Here is a 26,091-nt window from a genome sequence, read left to right as displayed (position 1 = left end):
GTTAGGCCTTATTCACACGTTCAGTGGTTTTCCCGCTCTGCCTAAAGGTCCAATATTTGGTCTGTAGTTGCACCCTGGTGCCTCCGTATCCATATAAAACAAAAATGTTGAAAATACTGACCCAATATTGATTTTTACTCACCCCTATATACAAATGGTTGGTGGTTCTAGGTTACCCCTCTGTGTGAGTGTATTGCTTATAGTACATTCAGTGTATCACTGTATATAGGACATACTACACAGCTTAGATACATTTACAGCTTTATTAAAAAAAATGACATCACAGAATGAGAGTCCTCCGACCCCAGTGTATACAGCCGCCATGTTCCGCAGATTCCCCGATCTCTGTATAATGCTTCAGCCGGAGTCATGTGATCACTGAGCAGAACCAATGTCATATTCCTCCCAGTCCAAGAAATTTATTTAAAAAGAAAAGAAGGGAACGACGTAGGGAAGCGGCGGTAATACCTGAGCGGAGGGCGAGGAGCGGCGGTGACTGGAGAGGCAGGGGGAGGGGAAGCATGTAACAAGCACATTAAAAGAAGTCCACATCCTCCGGAGCATCCAGGTCTCTGTACTCAATAATAGAGCGGGGGTCTCCTCTCATCATCCTGTGTGGAGGGGAATGGGTCATCAGCCCTGAGTGTGTGCGGGGGAGGGGGTATAGGTGGACGATCTATCAGTACTCACCGGTTGCGGGGTTTGCCCGGGTAGACACCCCCCTGGCCCCGGAAAGCATCATATCCTCTTCCTGCGCCATAAGGATTAGGGGGGAACTGCGGCGCTGCTGGGGAAAGAGAAGCGTCAACTACAGAAATACCAACACTCCACCCACCCTGACCCAAACCTCCATGCTTACCTCCATACCCCATAACCGGGGGTCGCGGCTGACCATATGGTAGGAGAGCCTGAGGGCCCTGGTGAGGGTACAGCAGCCCAGGGGCCAAACCTGCAGAGTAAGAGCAAGTGATCATACAGAGACATACAGAAGAGTGGAGGAGCTATGAGCCCGACCCCTGCAGGGTGATACAGATAGGAGGAGCTATGAGCCCGCCCCCTGCAGGGTGATACAGATAGAAGGAGCTATGAGCCCGCCCCCTGCAGGGTGATACAGATAGGAGGAGCTATGAGCCTGCCCCCTGCAGGGTGATACAGATAGGAGGAGCTATGAGCCTGCCCCCTGCAGGGTGATACAGATAGGAGGAGCTATGAGCCTGCCCCCTGCAGGGTGATACAGATAGGAGGGGCTATGAGCCCACCCCCTGCAGGGTGATAGACAGGATAGGAGGGGCTATGAGCCTGCCCCCTGCAGGGTGATACAGATAGGAGGAGCTATGAGCCCGCCCCCTGCAGGGTGATACAGATAGGAGGAGCTATGAGCCCGCCCCCTCCTGCAGGGTGATACAGATAGGAGCAGCTATGAGCCCGCCCCCTCCTGCAGGGTGATACAGATAGGAGCAGCTATGAGCCCGCCCCCTGCAGGGTGATACAGATAGGAGGAGCTATAAGCCCGCCCCCTGCAGGGTGATACAGATAGGAGGGGCTATGAGCCCGCCTCCTGCAGAGTGATACATAGGAGGGGCTATGAGCCCGCCCCCTGCAGGGTGATACAGATAGGAGGAGCTATGAGCCCGCCCCCTGCAGGGTGATACAGATAGGAGGGGCTATGAGCCCACCCCCTGCAGGGTGATACAGATAGGAGGAGCTATGAGCCCGCCCCCTGCAGGGTGATAGACAGGATAGGACTTACCTTGGCCGGCCAGGGGGGCCTGGATGGGTTTGACCTCGGGCAGTGCAGGCCTCTTGCTGTCCATCAGGAAGTTATTGAAGAACGCCACCTCCTTCTTCACCTCCTCGATCTTCTCGGCATGCTTATTGAAGATGTGTTTACGAACAAACTCTGGTCCCTGAGGGGAGAGGATGGTGATGGGATGATGGATCCACGGTGGCCCCAATGCCACACACACACCCCAGCGCCCCAACCACCCCACCCTGCGCCCTCCATACCTTGAACTTCTTGCCGCTCAGTGGGCACAGCCACTTCTCCTTGCCCAGCTCCTGGGTGTTGGCAGTAACAAACTTCTCCACTTCCTGTTCGGGATCCTTCTTCCCGACTTTCAGCGCCTCCTCCTCGGAGAGCGTCTCCCGTACAGCAAAGAGAGGGGCCAGCTTCTCCTCAAATGTCTTCTGCCAGTCCGCCACTAAAGGGAAAGTATGTGGTAAGGAACAGCCGGTCACCTGACCTCACCCTCGCCGCCACAGCAAGACCTTCCCGCTCCCGGCCTATTTTCCTTTCCAAAATTCCCTGAAAGTGAGGTCTCTGCTTGCTGTCAGTGAACGCTCTTGTTCATGCTGCTGAGAATTTGCTACAGTGTGTCAGTCTAAAAGCTCAAAGGCCGAAGGGCAGTAACCAACCCTCCGCCATGAGAACCACCGATTCAGAGATCCTGAGAGCGGTGAGGAGCCGGAGAACGGCAGAACATACGGCCACGTTACCTTCTCTGTGGGAGACGCGGTTGGGCGGTATAGGTCCTCGCACGTGCATGATCCCGCAGCGCGTCGGCATCTCGTCCTCGCTGGGGTAGTCGCAGTTGATATAATAGTCGACAGAGTGAACAATGCGAAGATATAGAAGCAGCTTGTCCAGAACCTTAAAGAGAACAATCACCAATCAGCACCTGTATAACCCAACCCTATGCTGTACCCAACCATACTGCGCCAGGCAGGGACCATACTGCGCCAGGCAGGGACCATACTGCGCCAGGCAGGGACCATACTGCTCCAGGCAGGGACCATACTGCGCCAGGCAGGGACCATACTGCGCCCGGCAGGGACCATACTGCGCCAGGCAGGGACCATACTGCGCCAGGCAGGGACCATACTGCGCCAGGCAGGGACCATACTGCTCCAGGCAGGGACCATACTGCTCCAGGCAGGGACCATACTGCTCCAGGCAGGGACCATACTGCTCCAGGCAGGGACCATGCTCCTCAGTGAGGTGAACCCCTCAGATTGAGAATCGCCACAACATCCCTTTAAGAAAGAAAGATCCCAGCAGACTCTTCCCACCCTCCATAAACCATGTCTAGGTAACATTCATGCAGGCTATTACTCCTCCGCTCCTTTGAACCAGAGGGTGCAGCTCCTGGGGATCAGAGGGTAACTTCTCATCTTGAGATAAACCCTTTAACCTTTCATACGCTGAACAGTCATATGATCCCGGCTTAGACTATATACCTGTACACCAGAATAGAGGCACAGACAGGATACAGAAATCCCACACACCTTTATGAGCTTTTCATCCCGCTCCACGCTGATCTCAGTGGGGTTCCCTTCTTTTGGGGGTTCGGCTCCTGCTGTCCTCCCCGCCCCCCATAGCAGGTCCTCCTCTTCAGCGCTGACCTCATCGATGAGGTAATCAGTAATATTTTTTAGTATGGGATTCTGAGCAGCGACTTCCTAAAGGAACAAATAGGGAGGGAAATCATGAGGTGGATAACAGACCCGCTTCCCCCCCAGACACACCGCACTCCCCCCCCTCTCCCCAGACACACCACGCCTCCCCCCCCCCCTCTCCCCAGACACACCACGCCTCCCCCCCCCCTCTCCCCAGACACACCACGCCTCCCCCCCCCCTCTCCCCAGACACACCACGCCTCCCCCCCCCTCTCCCCAGACACACCGCACTCCCCCCCCCCTCTCCCCAGACACACCACGCCTCCCCCCCCCTCTCCCCAGACACACCGCACTCCCCCCCCCCCTCTCCCCAGACACACCACGCCTCCCCCCCCTCTCCCCAGACACACCGCACTCCCCCCCCTCTCCCCAGACACACCGCACTCCCCCCCCTCTCCCCAGACACACCGCACTCCCCCCCCCCTCTCCCCAGACACACCGCACTCCCCCCCCCTCTCCCCAGACACACCACGCCTCCCCCCCCCCCCCTCTCCCCAGACACACCACGCCTCCCCCCCCCCTCTCCCCAGACACACCACGCCTCCCCCCCCCTCTCCCCAGACACACCGCACTCCCCCCCCCCCTCTCCCCAGACACACCGCACTCCCCCCCCTCTCCCCAGACACACCGCACTCCCCCCCCCTCTCCCCAGACACACCGCACTCCCCCCCCCTCTCCCCAGACACACCACACTCCACCCCCCCTCTCCCCAGACACACCACGCCTCCCCCCCCCTCTCCCCAGACACACCGCACTCCACCCCCCCTTATCCCCAGACACACCGCACACCCCCCCCTCCCCAGACACACTGCACTCCCCCCCCCTCTCCCCAGACACACTGCACTCCCCCCCCCTCTCCCCAGACACACCGCGCCTCCCCCCCCCTCTCCCCAGACACACCACGCCCCCCCCCCTCTCCCCAGACACACCGCGCTCCCCCCCCCTCTCCCCAGACACACCACGCCTCCCCCCCTCTCCCCAGACACACCGCACTCCCCCCCCCTCTCCCCAGACACACCGCACTCCCCCCCCCTCTCCCCAGACACACCGCACTCCCCCCCCCTCTCCCCAGACACACCACGCCTCCCCCCCCTCTCCCCAGACACACCACGCCTCCCCCCCCTCTCCCCAGACACACCACACTCCACCCCCCCTCTCCCCAGACACACCGCACTCCCCCCCCCCCCTCTCCCCAGACACACCGCACTCCCCCCCCCCCCCTCACCTCCCCGTCCTGGCTCTCTTTCCACAGCTGCCCCCTTTCGTCAAGCGCGTGGATGAGCCGGGCCGCAAGCTTGATGTCATTGCGCAAAATGGGCCGGTGCTGTGTGATCCCGCTCACGTGTCGGATTCTCCAAGACAGTTCTCTGTTCACCACCGGACTCAGTTCACACTCACGGAGCTTCATAGAGGAAACCGATACATAGTGAGTGACAGAAAAGGGGGCACTGCGCCTTTAATTACAACACAACAGCAAGGAGGAGCCAGGAGAGGCAATAGGGGGCGCCATACCCGGATATTCTGCAGATTCCAGCAGATCTCCTTAATGTTCACCCCCCGATCGAACGTCACATAACCTTTACGTAGAAACCTATAGGAATCAATAAGTACAAGTGACCAATGCGCACCAACCCGGCCGCTAATCCCTCCCCCAACCACCAACATGGCCGCTAATCCCTCCCCCCAACATGGCCGCTAATCCCTCCCCCCAACCTGGCCACTAATCCCTCCCCCCAACATGGCCACTAATCTCTCCCCCAACCACCAACATGGCCGCTAATCCCTCCCCCAACCACCAACATGGCCGCTAATCCCTCCCCCAACCACCAACATGGCCGCTAATCCCTCCCCCCAACCACCAACATGGCCGCTAATCCCTCCCCCCAACCTGGCCGCTAATCCCTCCCCCCAACATGGCCACTAATCTCTCCCCCAACCACCAACATGGCCGCTAATCCCTCCCCCAACCACCAACATGGCCGCTAATCCCTCCCCCAACCACCAACATAGTTGCTAATCCCTCCCCCAACCACCAACATGGCCGCTAATCCCTCCCCCTAACCACCAACATGGCCGCTAATCCCTCCCCCCCAACCTGGCCGCTAATCCCTCCCCCAACACCAACATGGCCGCTAATCCCTCCCCCCAACCACCAACACGGCCGCTAATCCCTCCCCCCAACCACCAACACGGCCGCTAATCCCTCCCCCAACCACCAACACGGCCGCTAATCCCTCCCCCAACCACTAATCCCTCCCCCAACCACCAACACGGCCGCTAATCCCTCCCCCAACCACTAATCCCTCCCCCAACCACTAATCCCTCCCCCAACCACTAATCCCTCCCCCAACCACCAACACGGCCGCTAATCCCTCCCCCCGGCCACTAATCCATTCCCCAACCACCAACATGGCCACTAATCCTTTCCCCCCAACCACCAACATGGCCACTAATCCCCCCCAACCACCAACATTGCCACAAATCCCTCCCCCCAACCACCAACACGGCCGCTAATCCCTCCCCCAACCACCAACACGGCCGCTAATCCCTCCCCCAACCACTAATCCCTCCCCCAACCACCAACATGGCCGCTAATCCCTCCCCCAACCACTTATCCCTCCCCCGGCCACTAATCCATTCCCCAACCACCAACATGGCCATTAATCAGTCCCTCCAACCACCAACATGGCCACTAATCCCTCCCCCCAACCTGGCCGCTAATCCCTCCCCCAACCACCAACCTGGCCGCTAATCCCTCCCCCAACCACCAACCTGGCCGCTAATCCCTCCCCCAACCACCAACCTGGCCGCTAATCCCTCCCCCAACCACCAACATGGCCGCTAATCCCTCCCCCAACCACCAACATGGCCACTAATCCCTCCCCCAACCTGGCCGCTAATCCCTCCCCCCAACATGGCCACTAATCTCTCCCCCAACCACCAACATGGCCGCTAATCCCTCCCCCAACCACCAACATGGCCGCTAATCCCTCCCCCAACCACCAACATGGCCACTAATCCCTCCCCCAACCACTAATCCCTCCCCCAACCACCAACATGGCCGCTAATCCCTCCCCCAACCACTTATCCCTCCCCCGGCCACTAATCCATTCCCCAACCACCAACATGGCCATTAATCAGTCCCTCCAACCACCAACATGGCCACTAATCCCTCCCCCCAACCTGGCCGCTAATCCCTCCCCCAACCACCAACCTGGCCGCTAATCCAACGCCAACATGTCACAAAACTCACCTTCTCTCAGGTTGAGGATCAGACAGCGCCACCCGGAGGAAGCCAGGATATCTCTTACAGAGCTGGAGGGAGAGAAAACAAGACATTACAGAGGAAAGGTGCAACTCAGGCTCCAATACCGTCCGTCATGGCTGCACATAAATGGAGCGGTTACGGCGCCCCGCCTCGGGGGCAAGCAGGGTTACGGCGTCGATGATTGATCACTTACATTATACTGTGCAGCTGTTCCAGAGATCTCCTCCAGAGTAACATTATGTGCATGAGCTCATTAGTGCTGAATATTCATGAAAAGCAGAAACTCCGCCCACCAGCTGCTGATTGGCAGTTATCTATCTATGCTGTGTACAGGCAGTTAGCTGTCAATCAGCAGCCAGAGGGCGGGGTGAGGGGTGTGGTAAGAATCCTATTCTCCTGCATATTAGGAGAACAGCTGCACAGACTGATGTAAGTCAAACACCGATCTGTTCAGCATTTCTGTCACTAGTTTATTTAAAGAGGTACTCCGGGCTGGGGTTATTTTTACTGTATAGCCGGGGATGGGTGGATACAGATGCCGCCGATCAATTACCTCCCCGGTTCCAGCGTCGGGTCTCAGACCGCGCCGCCCCTTCCTGGTCTGAGCTGCAGCTTGAGACGTGATTTCTCAAGGCAGCTCAGCCATTCAGTGGTCGTAGCAGGGTAAAGCCTCGGGCGCTGAATGGCCGAGCTGCCTGGAGACGTCATGTCTCAAACTGCAGCTCAGACCAGGAAGTGACAACTAGATGAAGAACTGGGCAGCGCGTTCCGGGACCCCGGTCCTGGAACTGGGGATGTAAGTGACCAGCGGCCTTCTATGTCCACCCCTTCTCCGGCCATACAATGAAAATAACCCCAGCCCGGAGTACCCATTTAAGGTGGAATAAACCCAGTGACCGATTCCCTCTAAGTGTAAAGCAGAGTGAAACAAAGTACTCCAGAGCTGCACTCAGTATTCTGCTGCTGAGGTGACTGTGTACATACATTACTGATCCTGAGTTACATCCTGTATTATACCCCAGAGCTGCACTCACTATTCTGCTGGTGGGGTCACTGTGTACATACATTACTGATCCTGAGTTACATCCTGTATTATACCCCAGAGCTGCACTCACTATTCTGCTGGTGGGGTCACTGTGTACATACATTACTGATCCTGAGTTACATCCTGTATTATACCCCAGAGCTGCACTCACTATTCTGCTGGTGGGGTCACTGTGTACATACATTACTTATCCTATACTGATCCTGAGTTACATCCTGTATTATACTCCAGAGCTGCACTCACTGATGTATGACACTCACCGCTGTGATCTCGGCCTTAGAGATGTTGGGGGCCACATTTCTTATAAAGAGGGAGCAGGTCTTATGCAGTGGGCGGGGCTTCACCACCTCCTCCTTGGGCTTTTCCTTCTGTTTGTCTTCCTCCTCCTCCTCCTCCTCCTTCTTGGGAGATCCCTCTGTAAGGAGACACACAAGTCATATACATGACAGTGGGGATCACGTGACCTGGGCTCCACCCCCCCTGTGGTACGCTGCTATCGCCCACCTCGCCCGTTCTGCGTCTGACTCTCCGGTTTTGGGCTTCCAGGCTCAGAACCAGAGCCGGACTCAGAGTCGCTCCCATCGTCGCTGTCACCGCTCCGCTTCCTTTTTCTTTTAGTCGACTGTGAAGGAGAGAACAGTGTGAAACAGTAAGAGTGCAGGTCAGAGGACAGCCCGCCACCAGTGCTCCACCCCAGACAGACACTGCGCCCGCCACCAGTGCTCCACCCCAGACAGACACTGCGCCCGCCACCAGTGCTCCACCCCAGACAGACACTGCGCCCGCCACCAGTGCTCCACCCCAGACAGACACTGCGCCCGCCACCAGTGCTCCACCCCAGACAGACACTGCGCCCGCCACCAGTGCTCCACCCCAGACAGACACTGCGCCCGCCACCAGTGCTCCACCCCAGACAGACACTGCGCCCGCCACCAGTGCTCCACCCCAGACAGACACTGCGCCCGCCACCCGGACCAGTGCTCCACCCCAGACAGACACTGCACCCGCCACCCGGACCAGTGCTCCACCCCAGACAGACACTGCGCCCGCCACCCGGACCAGTGCTCCACCCCAGACAGACACGGCGCCCGCCACCCGGACCAGTGCTCCACCCCAGACAGACACTGCGCCCGCCACCCGGACCAGTGCTCCACCCCAGACAGACACTGCGCCCGCCACCCGGACCAGTGCTCCACCCCAGACAGACACGGCGCCCGCCACCCGGACCAGTGCTCCACCCCAGACAGACACGGCGCCCGCCACCCGGACCAGTGCTCCACCCCAGACAGACACGGCGCCCGCCACCCGGACCAGTGCTCCACCCCAGACAGACACGGCGCTCGCCACCCGGACCAGTGCTCCACCCCAGACAGACACGGCGCCCGCCACCCGGACCAGTGCTCCACCCCAGACAGACACGGCGCTCGCCACCCGGACCAGTGCTCCACCCCAGACAGACACGGCGCCCGCCACCCGGACCAGTGCTCCACCCCAGACAGACACGGCGCCCGCCACCCGGACCAGTGCTCCACCCCAGACAGACACGGCGCCCGCCACCCCAGACAGACAGGGCGCCCGCCACTCCAGACAGACACGGCGCCCGCCACCCGGACCAGTGCTCCACCCCAGACAGACACGTTGCTCGCCACCGGGACCGATGCTCCATCCCAGACAGACACTGCGCCCGCCACCCGGACCAGTGCTCCACCCCAGACAGACACGCGCCCCCCCAACTGACCTTCCTGCTCTCCCGTTCCGGCTCCTCCTTCTCCACCTTCTTCTCTTCCTCCTCTTCTGGTTTCGGGGGTTTTTCTTCCTCTTCAGGCTCTTTCTCTGGGTCCGGCTATACAGAGGCAAGAGCATCACTCAGTCCAGACACCACATATAGTGACCCCAGACCTACATATACCCCACCCCTCTCCCCCAGCCACAGTGACCCCAGAGCCCACATATACACACCCCCGGCCACAGTGACCCCAGAACCCCCATATAGTGACCCCAGAGCACACTTATATACACCCCCGGCTACAGTGACCCCAGAGCCCCCATATATACCAGGCCCAGCTGCCCATCCTCACCTTAACCACTGCCTCCTTCTCCTCTGGGGGCTTGCTCTGGCCCTCGGTGGTCCGCACCTCCTCTTTCTTGGCAGCCTCACGCTTGGCTTGTTCCTCCTCCTCATCCAGTATCTTCAGGTCGATCTCTGTGCCTCCCTCCATCTTTATTACAGCTGCGAAAATCAGAAGTAGAGCTTAAAGGGGGAATGGGGCAGTCTGATCGGGGGGGACAGTCTCAGTGACAGCGCTGTATTATCTACTGATCGGGGTGGGGGGTGGACAGTCTCGGTGAGGTCGCTATATTATCCACTGATCGGGGACAGTCTCGGTGACAGCGCTGTATTATCCACTGATCGGGGACAGTCTTGGTGAGGTCGCTATATTATCCGCTGATCGGGGGGCAGTCTCTGTGACAGCGCTGTATTATCCACTGATCGGGGACAGTCTCGGGGACAGCGCTGTATTATCTACTGATCGGGGAGCGGGGGCAGTCTCTGGGACAGCGCTGTATTATCCACTGATCGGAGGCAGTCTCGGTGACAGCGCTGTATTATCCACTGATCGGGGGGCAGTCTCAGTGACAGCGCTGTATTATCTACTGATCGGGGAGCGGGGGCAGTCTCGGTGACAGCGCTGTATTATCCGCTGATCGGGGGGGCAGTCTCTGTGACAGCGCTGTATTATCCACTGATTTGGGACAGTCTAGGTGAGGTCGCTATATTATCCACTGATCGGGGGGCAGTGTCTGTGACAGCGCTGTATTATCCACTGATCGGGGTGGGGGGTGGACAGTATCGGTGAGGTCGCTATATTATCCACTGATCGGGGGGGGGGGGGGGGGGGGGGGGGGGGTAGGGTGATGGGAGGACAGTCTCAGTGACATCGCTGTATTATCCACTGATCGGGGGGCAGTCTCAGTGACAGCGCTGTATTATCCACTGATCGGGGGGCAGTCTCGGTGACATCGCTGTATTACCCACTGATCGGGGGGCAGTCTCGGGGACAGCGCTGTATTATCCACTGATCGGGGAGGGGGGGCAGTCTCGGGGACAGCGCTGTATTATCTACTGATCGGGGAGGGGGGGCAGTCTCGGTGACAGCGCTGTATTATCCGCTGATCGGGGGGCAGTCTCTGTGACAGCGCTGTATTATCCACTGATCGGGGACAGTCTCGGGGACAGCGCTGTATTATCTACTGATCGGGGAGGGGGGGCAGTCTCGGTGACAGCGCTGTATTATCCACTGATCGGGGGGGGGGGGGGTTGCAGTCTCGGTGACAGCGCTGTATTATCCACTGATCGGGGTGGGGGGGTAGGGTGATGGGAGGACAGTCTCAGTGACAGCGCTGTATTATCTACTGATCGGGGTGGGGGGTGGACAGTCTCGGTGAGGTTGATATATTATCCGCTGATCGGGGGGGCAGTCTCAGTGACAGCGCTGTATTATCCACTGATCGGGGACAGTCTCGGTGACAGCGCTGTATTATCCACTGATCGGGGACAGTCTCGGTGACAGCGCTGTATTATCCACTGATCGGGGACAGTCTCAGTGACATCGCTGTATTATCCACTGATCGGGGGGCAGTCTCTGTGACAGCGCTGTATTATCCACTGATCGGGGTGGGGGGTGGACAGTATCGGTGAGGTCGCTATATTATCCACTGATCGGGGACAGTCTCAGTGACATCGCTGTATTATCCACTGATCGGGGACAGTCTTGGTGAGGTCGCTATATTATCCACTGATCGGGGGGGGGGGGGGGGGGGGGGGGGGGGCGGGGGGGGGGGGTAGGGTGATGGGAGGACAGTCTCAGTGACATCGCTGTATTATCCACTGATCGGGGACAGTCTTGGTGAGGTCGCTATATTATCCGCTGATCGGGGGGCAGTCTCTGTGACAGCGCTGTATTATCCACTGATCGGGGACAGTCTCGGGGACAGCGCTGTATTATCTACTGATCGGGGAGGGGGGGCAGTCTCAGTGACAGCGCTGTATTATCTACTGATCGGGGGGGGGGTGGACAGTCTCGGTGAGGTCGCTATATTATCCACTGATCGGGGGGCAGTCTCAGTGACAGCGCTGTATTATCCACTGATCGGAGGCAGTCTCTGTGACAGCGCTGTATTATCCACTGATCGGGGACAGTCTCGGGGACAGCGCTGTATTATCTACTGATCGGGGAGGGGGGGGGGGGGGGCCAGTCTCGGTGACAGCGCTGTATTATCCACTGATCGGGGGGGGGAGTCTCGGTGACAGCGCTGTATTATCCACTGATCGGGGGGGGGGGGGGGGGGGGGGGTAGTCTCTGTGACAGCGCTGTATTATCCACTGATCGGGGGACAGTCTCTGTGACAGCGCTGTATTATCCACTGATCGGGGGCAGTCTCGGTGACAGCGCTGTATTATCCACTGATCGGGGGGCAGTCTCTGTGACAGCGCTGTATTATCCACTGATCGGGGGGGGGGGGGTGTGCAGTCTCTGTGACAGCGCTGTATTATCCACTGATCGGGGGGGGGGGGTGTGCAGTCTCTGTGACAGCGCTGTATTATCCACTGATCGGGGAGGGGGGGCAGTCTCGGTGACAGCGCTGTATTATCCACTGATCGGGGGGGGGGGGGGGGGGGTCGGGGGGTGCAGTCTCTGTGACAGCGCTGTATTATCCACTGATCGGGGTGGGGGGGGGAGGGGGGGCAGTCTCGGTGACAGCGCTGTATTATCCACTGATCGGGGGGGGGGGGGGGGGGGGTGCAGTCTCGGTGACAGTCTGCGGTTACCTGCGTCCAGCACTTTGATGATGGCGGGTGCCTTCTCCATGTCCAGCTGGATCTCGCTCAGCCAGCTGTTCTCCATCAGATAGAGGAAGGCGTTTAGTCGGTTGCGCAGCGCGGCCTGTGACTCCTGCCGGTGGCGCCCCACCTCGTCTGGGTGATACTTGGAGCGGAACCTGGTGATAAATCGCGGCAGCAGATGGAAGGGTGGGGAGAGAGATGGCGATGGAGAGAAGGGGAGATAATGAGACGGGTCGGGAGGAAAGCGGTACACCTGCAGCCCTGTCCCCACACTGTACCAGTCATGTGACCGGCAGCAGGGGGCACCACACTCACCAATAATCCTGCAACCCCCACACTGTACCATAGTCATGTAACATGCAGCAGGTGGCACCACACTCACCAGTAACCCTACAGCCCACCACTGCCTGTACTCAGCCATCACCAGTCGCCAAAAGGGCCGCAACAGCCTTCATCAGTGAATCATCTTCTCCAGTCACATCCAGAGCTGCACCCACAACTTTCCTGATGTCCTGCGAGCATCCAGAGTGCTAAACATCCCAGCTGATCTGATGCATACTGAATTGTGAGCAGCTCTGGATGTGACCGGAGAATAGGACATGACATAACTGCAATACTGTGATGGACTGCAGCTCTGGGTATTACTGGAGGATCAGACCTGATGTGACTGGAGGATCAGACCTGATGTGACTGCAGCTCTGGGTGTGACTGGAGGATCAGACCTGATGTGACTGCAGCTATGGGTGAGACTGGAGGATCAGACCTGATGTGACTGCAGCTATGGGTGAGACTGGAGGATCAGACCTGATGTGACTGGAGCTCTGAGTGTGACTGGAGGATCAGACCTGATGTGACTGCAGCTCTGGGTGTGACTGGAGGATCAGACCTGATGTGACTGCAGCTCTGGGTGTGACTGGAGGATCAGACCTGATGTGACTGCAGCTCTGGGTGTGACTGGAGGATCAGACCTGATGTGACTGCAGCTCTGGGTGTGACTGGAGGATCAGACCTGATGTGACTGCAGCTATGGGTGAGACTGGAGGATCAGACCTGATGTGACTGCAGCTCTGAGTGTGACTGGAGGATCAGACCTGATGTGACTGCAGCTCTGGGTATGACTGGAGGATCAGACCTGATGTGACTGCAGCTCTGGGTGTGACTGGAGGATCAGATCTGATGTGACTGCAGCTCTGGGTGTGACTGGAGGATCAGACCTGATGTGACTGCAGCTCTGGGTGTGACTGGAGGATCAGACCTGATGTGACTGCAGCTCTGGGTGTGACTGGAGGATCAGACCTGATGTGACTGCAGCTCTGGGTGTGACTGGAGGATCAGACCTGATGTGACTGCAGCTCTGGGTGTGACTGGAGGATCAGACCTGATGTGACTGCAGCTCTGGGTGTGACTGGAGGATCAGACCTGATGTGACTGCAGCTCTGGGTGTGACTGGAGGATCAGACCTGATGTGACTGCAGCTCTGGGTGTGACTGGAGGATCAGACCTGATGTGACTGGAGCTCTGGGTGTGACTGGAGGATCAGACCTGATGTGACTGCAGCTCTGGGTGTGATTGGAGGATCAGACCTGATGTGACTGCAGCTCTGGGTGTGATTGGAGGATCAGACCTGATGTGACTGCAGCTCTGGGTGTGATTGGAGGATCAGACCTGATGTGACTGCAGCTCTGGGTGTGATTGGAGGATCAGACCTGATGTGACTGCAGCTCTGGGTGTGATTGGAGGATCAGACCTGATGTGACTGCAGCTCTGGGTGTGATTGGAGGATCAGACCTGATGTGACTGCAGCTCTGGGTGTGACTGGAGCACAGGATGAGTGTACGATGTTACATGGGGGGATGTCACTGTATGAGACCATTTCCTTAGACTTGTGACACGTCCAGTAGCCCCTCCCCAGCCCCTCCCCCAGCACACAGTTGATGACCCCCCCAGGCTCCACCCCAAGTGTTACCTGCTTGGCACCAGGCATTTATAGTTTCGTGAACCTCTTGGAGCATTGTGTGATTATTTGGTTACCTCGCTATCTGACCTCAAACATTCAGAAACTAGAGAAAACAAAAAACACCTGACTGGCTAAGAGCGGAAAAAGTGCGAACCCGAGGGTAAAAAAGAAAAAAAAACACGGCGCCACGAGGAGGAGGCTGCACCTTCAGCGTCTTCAGAGAAGGAGAAAAGCGGGAGAAAACACCGAACATCAAATCACAGGTATCATCATGTTATAATATAACGCGGGGGAGGAGGGGAGGAAGAAACAGAGGACACTGCAGGAGAGGAGGGGGAAGAGAGGACAGAAGAAACAGAAGGCACTGCAGGAGAGGAAGGGACAGGGGAAGAAACAGAGGACACTTCAGGAGAGGAGGGGGAAGAGAGGACATAGGAAGAAACAGAGGGCACTGCAGGAGAGGAGGGGGAGGAAGGGACAGAGGACACTGCAGGAGAGGAAGGGGAAGAGGGGACAACAGGAGAGGAAGGGAGGAGAAAGGGAGGGAGGACACTGCAGGAGAAGGGGAGGGAGGGGAGGGAGGACACAGCACAAGTAGTGAAGGAAAGACACTGTGGGGGGAAGATCCGGGTAGACACCGGAGGAGGAACAGAGAGGTCATACACAATTGACACATACCACTCCTCGTCTTTATGCGCCAGGAAGAAATCCTGCATCTGTTGGCGTCTGAACTCCATCTTGTACTCGTTGTAGCGGCGCACGGCTTCTGTCTCATCCACAGAATCCTCCAGAGACAGCAGGAACTCCTTAAAGGTTTTCATGACTGGAGCCGGAGTCCCCAAATCCACATCATGCAGGTTCCCCAGCCTTAAAAGAGGAGAAGTGAGATATAGAGAGGAGACGCGATACTATGTAGAGAGCGCACGCGCGAGAGAGAGAGGAGACGCGATACTATGCAGAGAGCGCGCGCGAGAGAGAGAGGAGACGCGATACTATGCAGAGAGCGCGCGCGAGAGAGAGGAGACGCGATACTATGCAGAGAGCGCACGCGCGAGAGAGAGGAGACGCGATACTATGCAGAGAGCGCACGCGCGAGAGAGGAGACGCGATACTATGCAGAGAGCGCACGCGCGAGAGAGAGGAGACGCAATACTATGCAGAGAGCGCGCGCGAGAGAGAGGAGACGCGATACTATGCAGAGAGCGCACGCGCGAGAGAGAGGAGACGCGATACTATGCAGAGAGCGCACGCGCGAGAGAGAGAGGAGACGCGATACTATGCAGAGAGCGCGCGCGAGAGAGAGGAGACGCGATACTATGCAGAGAGCGCACGCGCGAGAGAGAGAGGAGACGCGATACTATGCAGAGAGCGCGAGAGAGAGGAGGCAAATAAAAAGCACTGACACGTATACACACACAGGTCACATGATAGGGGAGCGGGCTCCTACCTGGCCTGTATGGGGATGCCATGATGCTGCATGACGTGCATGTCTGGATGAGCCCAGGGCTGGGGGGGTCCGTATGAGGGGCCCCCCGAGGAGCCCGAGTACTGCAGGTCATATCCACTGTGATAAGGGTCTGAGCTGTGATCATCCCTGAAAGAGAAACCACCATCAACAGCAGCCGCAGGGGGGCTCCCCGGGCCTGCACCACCCCGCAGGGGGGGGGGGGGGGGGGGCTCCCCGGGCCTGCACCACCCCGCGGGGGTGGGGGGGCTCCCCGCTGCTCTTACCAGTCCCTCCTGATGCGTTTCTGAGGGGGGCTCATCTCATGTCGGGGAGGGGAGAATCTCTCCCTGCGGCTGCGGTCATAGTCCCGGTACTCTCCGCGGCTCCTCCTCTCCCGGCCTCGGTCCCATTCCCTTAATAAAGAAAAGAACAGTTATAAGTTCTCCTGCGGGGGCGCTGTGTGCGGCCGCATACCGGCCTCCACACCTGCGGGACGCACCCACCAGCCACAGAAAACAGCAGCACCCACCGGCCTCCACAGCCATAGGACGCGGCAGCCCCCACCCCCGCGGGACACGGCAGCCCCCACACCTGCGGGACGCAGCAGCACGCACCGGCCCCCCCCACACCTGCAGGACACAGCAGCACGCACCGGCCCCCCCACACCTGCAGGACACAGCAGCACGCACCGGCCCCCCCACACCTGCAGGACACAGCAGCACCCCCCCCCCCCCCCCCCCCCCACACCTGCAGGACACTGCAGCACGCACCGGCCCCCACACCTGCAGGACACAGCAGCACGCACTGACCCCCCCACACCTGCAGGACACTGCAGCACGCACCGGCCCCCCCCCCCCCCCGCCTGCAGGACACAGCAGCACGCACCGACCCCCCCACACCTGCAGGACACAGCAGCACGCACCGACCCCCCCCCGCCTGCAGGACACAGCAGCACGCACCGACCCCCCACACCTGCAGGACACAGCAGCACGCACCGACCCCCCCCACCTGCAGGACACAGCAGCACGCACCGACCCCCCCGCCTGCAGGACACAGCAGCACGCACCGACCCCCCCGCCTGCAGGACACAGCAGCACGCACCGACCCCCCCGCCTGCAGGACACAGCAGCACGCACCGACCACCCCGCCTGCAGGACACAGCAGCACGCACCGACCCCCCCGCCTGCAGGACACAGCAGCACGCACCGACCCCCCCGCCTGCAGGACACAGCAGCACGCACCGGCCTCCAGACTGACCTGTCACTCCAATCGTCTCGGCGTCTCTCCTCTCTCTCCCGGGATCGGTCGTAGTCGCTTCTCTCCCTCCTGAATTTGTCTCTGCGGCGGCGGTCGTACTCGTCATCGCTGTCCCCCATGATGTGACCTCACTGAGAGGACAAAGGGGAAGATGTAACAGGAAGAACACCGAATCCAGACTCCCCCGACTACATGGACTCTCCCATACTACTGCCCCCCCGCCCGTCATTACATGGACTCTCCCATACTACTGCCCTCCCTGTCATTACATGGACTCTCCCATACTACTGCCCCCCGTCATTACATGGACTCTCCCATAATACTGCCCCCCGTCATTACATGGACTCTCCCATACTACTGCCCCCGTCATTACATGGACTCTCCCATACTAATGCCCCCTTCATTATATGGACTCTCCTACACAACTGCCCCCCCTTTCACTACATGGACTCTCCCATACCGCTGCCCCCTCTTCTGTTACATGGACTCTCCCATATCACTACCCCCTCATCTGTTACATGGACTCTCCCATATCACTACCCCCTTCTCTGTTACATGGACTCTCCCATATCACTACCCCCTCCTCTGTTACATGGACTCTCCCATACCGCTGCCCCCTCCTCTGTTACATGGACTCTCCCATATCACTACCCCCTCCTCTGTTACATGGACTCTCCCATATCACTACCCCCTCCTCTGTTACATGGACTCTCCCATACCGCTGCCCCCTCCTCTGTTACATGGACTCTCCCATACCGCTGCCCCCTCCTCTGTTACATGGACTCTCCCATACCGCTGCCCCCTCCTCTGTTACATGGACTCTCCCATACCGCTGCCCCCTCTTCTGTTACATGGACTCTACCATACCGCTGCCCCCTTCTCTGTTACATGGACTCTCCCATACCGCTGCCCCCTCCTCTGTTACATGGACTCTCCCATACCGCTGCCCCCTCTTGTGTTACATGGACTCTCCCATACCGCTGCCCCCTCTTGTGTTACATGGACTCTCCCATACCGCTACCCCCTCCTCTGTTACATGGACTCTCCCATACCGCTGCCCCCTCCTCTGTTACATGAACTCTCCCATACCGCTGCCCCCTCCTCTGTTACATGGACTCTCCCATACCGCTGCCCCCTCTTCTGTTACATGGACTCTCCCATACCGCTGCCCCCTCCTCTCGTTACATGGACTCTCCCATATCGCTGCCCCCTCCTCTGTTACATGGACTCTCCCATACCGCTGCCCCCTCTTCTGTTACATGGACTCTCCCATACCGCCGCCCCCTCTTCTGTTACACGGACTCTCCCATACCGCTGCCCCCTCTTCTGTTACATGGACTCTACCATACCGCTGCCCCCTCCTCTGTTACATGGACTCTCCCATACCGCTGCCCCCTCTTCTGTTACATGGACTCTCCCATACCGCTGCCCCCTCCTCTGTTACATGGACTCTCCCATACCGCTGCCCCCTCCTCTGTTACATGGACTCTCCCATACCGCTGCCCCCTCTTCTGTTACATGGACTCTCCCATACCGCTGCCCCCTCCTCTGTTACATGAAGTCTCCCATACCGCTGCCCACTGCTCTGTTACATGGACTCTCCCATACCGCCGCCCCCTCTTCTGTTACATGGACTCTCCCATACCGCTGCCCCCTCCTCTGTTACATGGACTCTCCCATACCGCTACCCCTCTTCTGTTACATGGACTCTCCCATACCGCTGCCCCCTTCTCTGTTACATGGACTCTCCCATATCGCTGCCCCCTCCTCTGTTACATGGACTCTACCATACCGCTGCCCCCTCCTCTGTTACATGGACTCTCCCATACCGCTGCCCCCTCCTCTGTTACATGGACTCTCCCATACCGCTGCCCCCTCCTCTGTTACATGGACTCTCCCATACCGCTGCCCCCTCCTCTGTTACATGGACTCTCCCATACCGCTGCCCCCTCTTCTGTTACATGGACTCTCCCATACCGCTACCCCTCTTCTGTTACATGGACTCTCCCATACCGCTGCCCCTGCTCTGTTACATGGACTCTCCCATACCGCTGCCCCTGCTCTGTTACATGGACTCTCCCATACCGCTGCCCCTGCTCTGTTACATGGACTCTCCCATACCGCTGCCCACTGCTCTGTTACATGGACTCTCCCATACCGCTGCCCACTGCTCTGTTACATGGACTCTCCCATACCGCTGCCCCCTCCTGTTACATGGACTCTCCCATACCGCTGCCCCCTCTTCTGTTACATGGACTCTCCCATACCGCTGCCCCCTCCTCTGTTACATGGACTCTCCCATACCGCTGCCCCCTCCTCTCTTAGGCTATGTGCACACTGAGGAAAAGGCAAGGAACAGAGCAAAGTCCCATTGTGTTCAATGGGTTTTCTGCTCTGTTGTTCACACTGCAGAATTTCCGAGCAGAATTTTCTGCTGTAGATCTGCTAGAGGAATCCTATAGAAGTCAATGGGGGCTTAAATTCTGCTTGAAAACTTTCTGCTTCAATTCCTCGACAATTCCTCAGTGTGCACATAGCCTTACTTGGACTCTCCCATATCACTGCCCCCTCCTCTGTTACATGGACTCTCCCATATCGCTGCCCCCTCCTCTGTTACATGGACTCTCCCATACCGCTACCCCCTCCTCTGTTACATGGACTCTCCCATACCGCTGCCCCCTCCTCTGTTACATGGACTCTCCCATACCGCTGCCCCCTCCTCTGTTACATGGACTCTCCCATACCGTTGCCCCCTCTTCTCGTTACATGGACTCTCCCATACCGCCGCCCCCTCTTCTGTTACATGGACTCTCCCATACCGCTGCCCCCTCTTCTGTTACATGGACTCTACCATACCGCTGCCCCCTCCTCTGTTACATGGACTCTCCCATACCGCTGCCCCCTCTTCTGTTACATGGACTCTCCCATACCGCTGCCCACTGCTCTGTTACATGGACTCTCCCATACCACTGCCCCCTCCTCTGTTACATGGACTCTCCCATACCGCTGCCCCCTCTTCTGTTACATGGACTCTCGCATACCGCTGCCCCCTCTTCTGTTACATGGACTCTCCCATACCGCTGCCCCCTTCTCTGTTACATGGACTCTCCCATACCGCTGCCCCCTGCTCTGTTACATGGACTCTCCCATACCGCTGCCCCCTCTTCTGTTACATGGACTCTCCCATACCGCTACCCCTCTTCTGTTACATGGACTCTCCCATACCGCTGCCCCCTCCTCTGTTACATGGACTCTCCCATACCGCTGCCCACTGCTCTGTTACATGGACTCTCCCATACCGCTGCCCCCTCTTCTGTTACATGGACTCTCCCATACCGCTGCCCCTCCTCTGTTACATGGACTCTCCCATACCGCTACCCCTCTTCTGTTACATGGACTCTCCCATACCGCTACCCCTCTTCTGTTACATGGACTCTCCCATACCGCTGCCCCCTCTTCTCATTACATGGACTCTCCCATATCACTGCCCCCTGCTCTGTTATGGTGCGTTTACACAGACGGATTTATCTGACAGATCTTTGAAGCCAAAACCAGGAGCAGACTATAAACAGGGATCAGGTCATAAAGGAAAGACTGGGATCTATCCTCTTTTTAAATCCATTCCTGGCTTTGGCTTCCAAAATCTGTCAGATAAATCTTTCTGTGTAAACACACCCTTACATGGACTCTGCCATACCGCTACCCCCTCCTCTGTTACATGGACTCTCCCATACCGCTACCCCCTCCTCTGTTACATGGACTCTCCCATACCGCTGCCCCCTCTTCTCGTTACATGGACTCTCCCATACCGCTGCCCCCCTCCTCTGTTACATGGACTCTCCCATACCACTACCCCTCTTCTGTTACATGGACTCTCCCATAACGCTGCCCACTGCTCTGTTACATGGACTCTCCCATACCGCTGCCCCATCTTCTGTTACATGGACTCTCCCATACCGCTGCCCCCTCCTCTGTTACATGGACTCTCCCATACCGCTGCCCAGTGCTCTGTTACATGGACTCTCCCATACCGCTGCCCCCTTCTCTGTTACATGGACTCTCCCATACCGCTGCCCCCTCCTCTGTTACATGGACTCTCCCATACCGCTGCCCACTGCTCTGTTACATGGACTCTCCCATACCGCTGCCCCTGCTCTGTTACATGGACTCTCCCATACCGCTGCCCAGTGCTCTGTTACATGGACTCTCCCATACCGCTGCCCCCTTCTCTGTTACATGGACTCTCCCATACCGCTGCCCCCGTTACATGGACTCTCCCATACCGCTGCCCACTGCTCTGTTACATGGACTCTCCCATACCGCCGCCCCCTCTTCTGTTACATGGACTCTCCCATACCGCTGCCCCCTTCTCTGTTACATGGACTCTCCCATACCGCTACCCCTCTTCTGTTACATGGACTCTCCCATACCGCTGCCCCCTTCTCTGTTACATGGACTCTCCCATACCGCTGCCCCCTTCTCTGTTACATGGACTCTCCCATATCGCTGCCCCCTCCTCTGTTACATGGACTCTCCCATACCGCTGCCCACTGCTCTGTTACATGGACTCTCCCATACCGCTGCCCCCTCCTCTGTTACATGGACTCTCCCATACCGCTGCCCCCTCCTCTGTTACATGGACTCTCCCATACCACTGCCCCCTCTTCTCGTTACATGGACTCTCCCATACCGCTGCCCCCCTCCTCTGTTACATGGACTCTCCCATACCGCTGCCCACTGCTCTGTTACATGGACTCTCCCATACCGCTGCCCCCTCTTCTGTTACATGGACTCACCCATACCGCTGCCCCCTCTTCTGTTACATGGACTCTCCCATAACGCTACCCGTCTTCTGTTACATGGACTCTCCCATACCGCTGCCCCCTCTTCTGTTACATGGACTCTCCCATACCGCTGCCCCCTCTTCTGTTACATGGACTCTCCCATACCGCCGCCCTCTCTTTTGTTACATGGACTCTCCCATACCGTTGCCACCTCTTCTCGTTACATGGACTCTCCCATACCGCTACCTCTCTTCTGTTACATGGACTCTCCCATACCGCTGCCCCCTCTTCTGTTACTTGGACTCTCCCATACCGCTACCCCCTCTTCTGTTACATGGACTCTCCCATACCGCTGCCCCCTCTTCTGTTACATGGACTCTCCCATACCACTACCCCCTCCTCTGTTACCTGGACTCTCCCATACCGCTGCCCCCTTCTGTTACATGGACTCTCCCATACCGCTGCCCACTGCTCTGTTACATGGACTCTCGCATACCGCTGCCCCCTCTTCTGTTACATGGACTCTCCCATACCGCTGCCCCTGCTCTGTTACATGGACTCTCCCATACCGCTGCCCCCTGCTCTGTTACATGGACTCTCCCATACCGCTGCCCCCTGCTCTGTTACATGGACTCTCCCATACCGCTGCCCCCTTCTCTGTTACATGGACTCTCCCATACCGCTGCCCCCTCTTCTGTTACATGGACTCTCCCATACCGCTGCCCCCTCTTCTGTTACATGGACTCTCCCATACCGCTGCCCCCTCTTCTGTTACATGGACTCTCCCATACCGCCGCCCTCTCTTTTGTTACATGGACTCTCCCATACCGTTGCCCCCTCTTCTGTTACATGGACTCTCCCATACCGCTGCCCACTGCTCTGTTACATGGACTCTCGCATACCGCTGCCCCCTCTTCTGTTACATGGACTCTCCCATACCGCTGCCCCCTCCTCTGTTACCTGGACTCTCCCATACCGCTGCCCCTGCTCTGTTACATGGACTCTCCCATACCGCTGCCCCCTGCTCTGTTACATGGACTCTCCCATACCGCTGCCCCCTCTTCTGTTACATGGACTCTCCCATACCGCTACCCCTCTTCTGTTACATGGACTCTCCCATACCGCTGCCCCCTCCTCTGTTACATGGACTCTCCCATACCGCTGCCCACTGCTCTGTTACATGGACTCTCCCATACCGCTGCCCCCTCTTCTGTTACATGGACTCTCCCATACCGCTGCCCCTCCTCTGTTACATGGACTCTCCCATACCGCTACCCCTCTTCTGTTACATGGACTCTCCCATACCGCTACCCCTCTTCTGTTACATGGACTCTCCCATACCGCTGCCCCCTCTTCTCATTACATGGACTCTCCCATACCACTACCCCCTCCTCTGTTACATGGACTCTCCCATACCGCTGCCCCCTGCTCTGTTACATGGACTCTCCCATACCGCTACCCCTCTTCTGTTACATGGACTCTCCCATACCGCTGCCCCCTCTTCTCATTATATGGACTCTCCCATATCACTGCCCCCTGCTCTGTTATGGTGCGTTTACACAGACGGATTTATCTGACAGATCTTTGAAGCCAAAACCAGGAGCAGACTATAAACAGGGATCAGGTCATAAAGGAAAGACTGGGATCTATCCTCTTTTTAAATCCATTCCTGGCTTTGGCTTCCAAAATCTGTCAGATAAATCTTTCTGTGTAAACACACCCTTACATGGACTCTGCCATACCGCTACCCCCTCCTCTGTTACATGGACTCTCCCATACCGCTACCCCCTCCTCTGTTACATGGACTCTCCCATACCGCTGCCCCCTCTTCTCGTTACATGGACTCTCCCATACCGCTGCCCCCTCCTCTGTTACATGGACTCTCCCATACCGCTGCCCAGTGCTCTGTTACATGGACTCTCCCATACCGCTGCCCACTGCTCTGTTACATGTGACTCTCCCATACCGCCGCCCCCTCTTCTGTTACATGGACTCTCCCATACCGCTGCCCCCTTCTCTGTTACATGGACTCTCCCATACCGCTACCCCTCTTCTGTTACATGGACTCTCCCATACCGCTGCCCCCTTCTCTGTTACATGGACTCTCCCATACCGCTGCCCCCTTCTCTGTTACATGGACTCTCCCATATCGCTGCCCCCTCCTCTGTTACATGGACTCTCCCATACCGCTGCCCACTGCTCTGTTACATGGACTCTCCCATACCGCTGCCCCCTCCTCTGTTACATGGACTCTCCCATACCGCTGCCCCCTCCTCTGTTACATGGACTCTCCCATACCGCTGCCCCCTCTTCTCGTTACATGGACTCTCCCATACCGCTGCCCCCCTCCTCTGTTACATGGACTCTCCCATACCGCTGCCCACTGCTCTGTTACATGGACTCTCCCATACCGCTGCCCCCTCTTCTGTTACATGGACTCTCCCATACCGCTGCCCCCTCTTCTGTTACATGGACTCACCCATACCGCCGCCCTCTCTTTTGTTACATGGACTCTCCCATACCGTTGCCACCTCTTCTCGTTACATGGACTCTCCCATACCGCTGCCCCCTCTTCTGTTACATGGACTCTCCCATACCGCTGCCCCCTCTTCTGTTACTTGGACTCTCCCATACCGCTACCCCCTCTTCTGTTACATGGACTCTCCCATACCGCTGCCCCCTCTTCTGTTACATGGACTCTCCCATACCACTACCCCCTCCTCTGTTACCTGGACTCTCCCATACCGCTGCCCCCTTCTGTTACATGGACTCTCCCATACCGCTGCCCACTGCTCTGTTACATGGACTCTCGCATACCGCTGCCCCCTCTTCTGTTACATGGACTCTCCCATACCGCTGCCCCTGCTCTGTTACATGGACTCTCCCATACCGCTGCCCCCTGCTCTGTTACATGGACTCTCCCATACCGCTGCCCCCTCCTCTGTTACATGGACTCTCCCATACCGCTGCCCCCTCTTCTGTTACATGGACTCTCCCATACCGCTGCCCCCTCCTCTGTTACATGAACTCTCCCATACCGCTGCCCCCTCTTCTGTTACATGGACTCTCCCATACCGCTGCCCCTGCTCTGTTACATGGACTCTCCCATACCGCTGCCCCCTGCTCTGTTACATGGACTCTCCCATACCGCTGCCCCCTGCTCTGTTACATGGACTCTCCCATACCGCTGCCCCCTGCTCTGTTACATGGACTCTCCCATACCGCTGCCCCCTGCTCTGTTACATGGACTCTCCCATACCGCTGCCCCCTGCTCTGTTACATGGACTCTCCCATACCGCTGCCCCCTTCTCTGTTACATGGACTCTCCCATACCGCTGCCCACTCTTCTGTTACATGGACTCTCCCATACCGCTGCCCCCTCTTCTGTTACTTGGACTCTCCCGCGCCGCCGGGTCCCCCCCGTTCCCGCCCTCCTATGCTCAGGGTCCCGCGGACCTTTTTCCCTGTAACACGGGGTTTCTCAGGCCCCTGCTCCTCACCGTATCCCGCGGATTCTAACAGACCTCCTCGCTCCGGTTTTCGTATTCTGCAAGTGGTAACAAAGATGGAGGCGGGAAGGTGAAATCACGTCACTTCCTGCCCTTCACGGAAGTACGTCACAATAGGCCAAACTAAAGAAAAGGCGGGAGCAGGAATTGTGGCCGCCATTTTCTTGAGGGCAAATATTCACCTTTTACTGATTAGAAGAACAGTAGACGCAGCTGTGAGGTAAGTGGGCAGTATGGCGGAGGTCTCGGTGCTCCATCACTGACTATCATAGAGCACGGCGTATTACACAGCTGGAGCTACGGCGAACTCCACTGCCCCACACAAAGATGGCGGAGCGGGCGTCACGTGGGAGGAGAGCCGACAATGTGCTGGGATGTGGCTGTGATGGAGGATGGGCGGGACACATGTGGAGAAAATCCCCAGGCTGCCAGCTTTCTCTGTAGACCCCTGACCTGTTCACACACAATGTGGCTGAGGGGCTCCTATACCTGTGCTCTATGGGGGAGGGGGGCTCCTATACC

At 57.9% G+C, this 26,091-nt stretch overlaps 1 protein-coding gene across 3 annotated transcripts; it reads right to left on the bottom strand.

Moving 5' to 3' along the window:
• Positions 1 to 249: 249 nt before the first annotated feature.
• Positions 250 to 25,670, bottom strand: SRRT (serrate, RNA effector molecule). Of its 3 annotated transcripts, none has more exons than XM_069949970.1 (20): positions 25,561 to 25,670; positions 17,277 to 17,407; positions 16,304 to 16,432; positions 16,020 to 16,166; positions 15,251 to 15,439; positions 12,601 to 12,770; positions 9,848 to 9,999; positions 9,508 to 9,612; positions 8,274 to 8,391; positions 8,030 to 8,184; positions 6,710 to 6,771; positions 4,969 to 5,047; positions 4,682 to 4,858; positions 3,286 to 3,459; positions 2,497 to 2,650; positions 2,008 to 2,201; positions 1,751 to 1,907; positions 860 to 949; positions 691 to 787; positions 250 to 611 (listed from the first exon to the last, which is right to left on the bottom strand). In XM_069949970.1, the coding sequence occupies exons 2-20, from the start codon at positions 17,393 to 17,395 to the stop codon at positions 536 to 538; spliced, it is 2,544 nt and encodes an 847-aa protein (XP_069806071.1). In that variant the 5' UTR covers positions 17,396 to 17,407; positions 25,561 to 25,670; the 3' UTR covers positions 250 to 535. The 3 variants fall into 3 exon arrangements, with proteins under 3 accessions (XP_069806071.1, XP_069806081.1, XP_069806064.1); XM_069949980.1 differs by having other exon boundaries at positions 691 to 784; XM_069949963.1 differs by having other exon boundaries at positions 691 to 949.
• Between the last annotated feature and the right edge of the window lie 421 nt (positions 25,671 to 26,091).

The sequence above is a fragment of the Dendropsophus ebraccatus genome, chromosome 1 (assembly GCF_027789765.1).
Source record: "Dendropsophus ebraccatus isolate aDenEbr1 chromosome 1, aDenEbr1.pat, whole genome shotgun sequence".
NCBI lineage: Eukaryota > Metazoa > Chordata > Amphibia > Anura > Hylidae > Dendropsophus > Dendropsophus ebraccatus.
The sequence above is the reverse complement of the archived record's forward strand: the minus strand, read 5'-3'. Positions and strand labels throughout refer to the sequence as shown.

Bases quoted from the DNA above. Each gene is read 5' to 3' on its own strand.
- SRRT (XM_069949963.1), bottom strand. From the start codon at position 17,395: ATGGGGGACAGCGATGACGAGTACGACCGCCGCCGCAGAGACAAATTC. The intron at 8,392-9,507 runs GTCAGTTGGGGG...TCTCCTTCACAG, and splicing joins CGGAACGGGAGAGCAGGAAG to TCGACTAAAAGAAAAAGGAA. The intron at 2,202-2,496 runs GTAACGTGGCCG...CTTTCCCTTTAG, and splicing joins CCGCGTCTCCCACAGAGAAG to TGGCGGACTGGCAGAAGACA.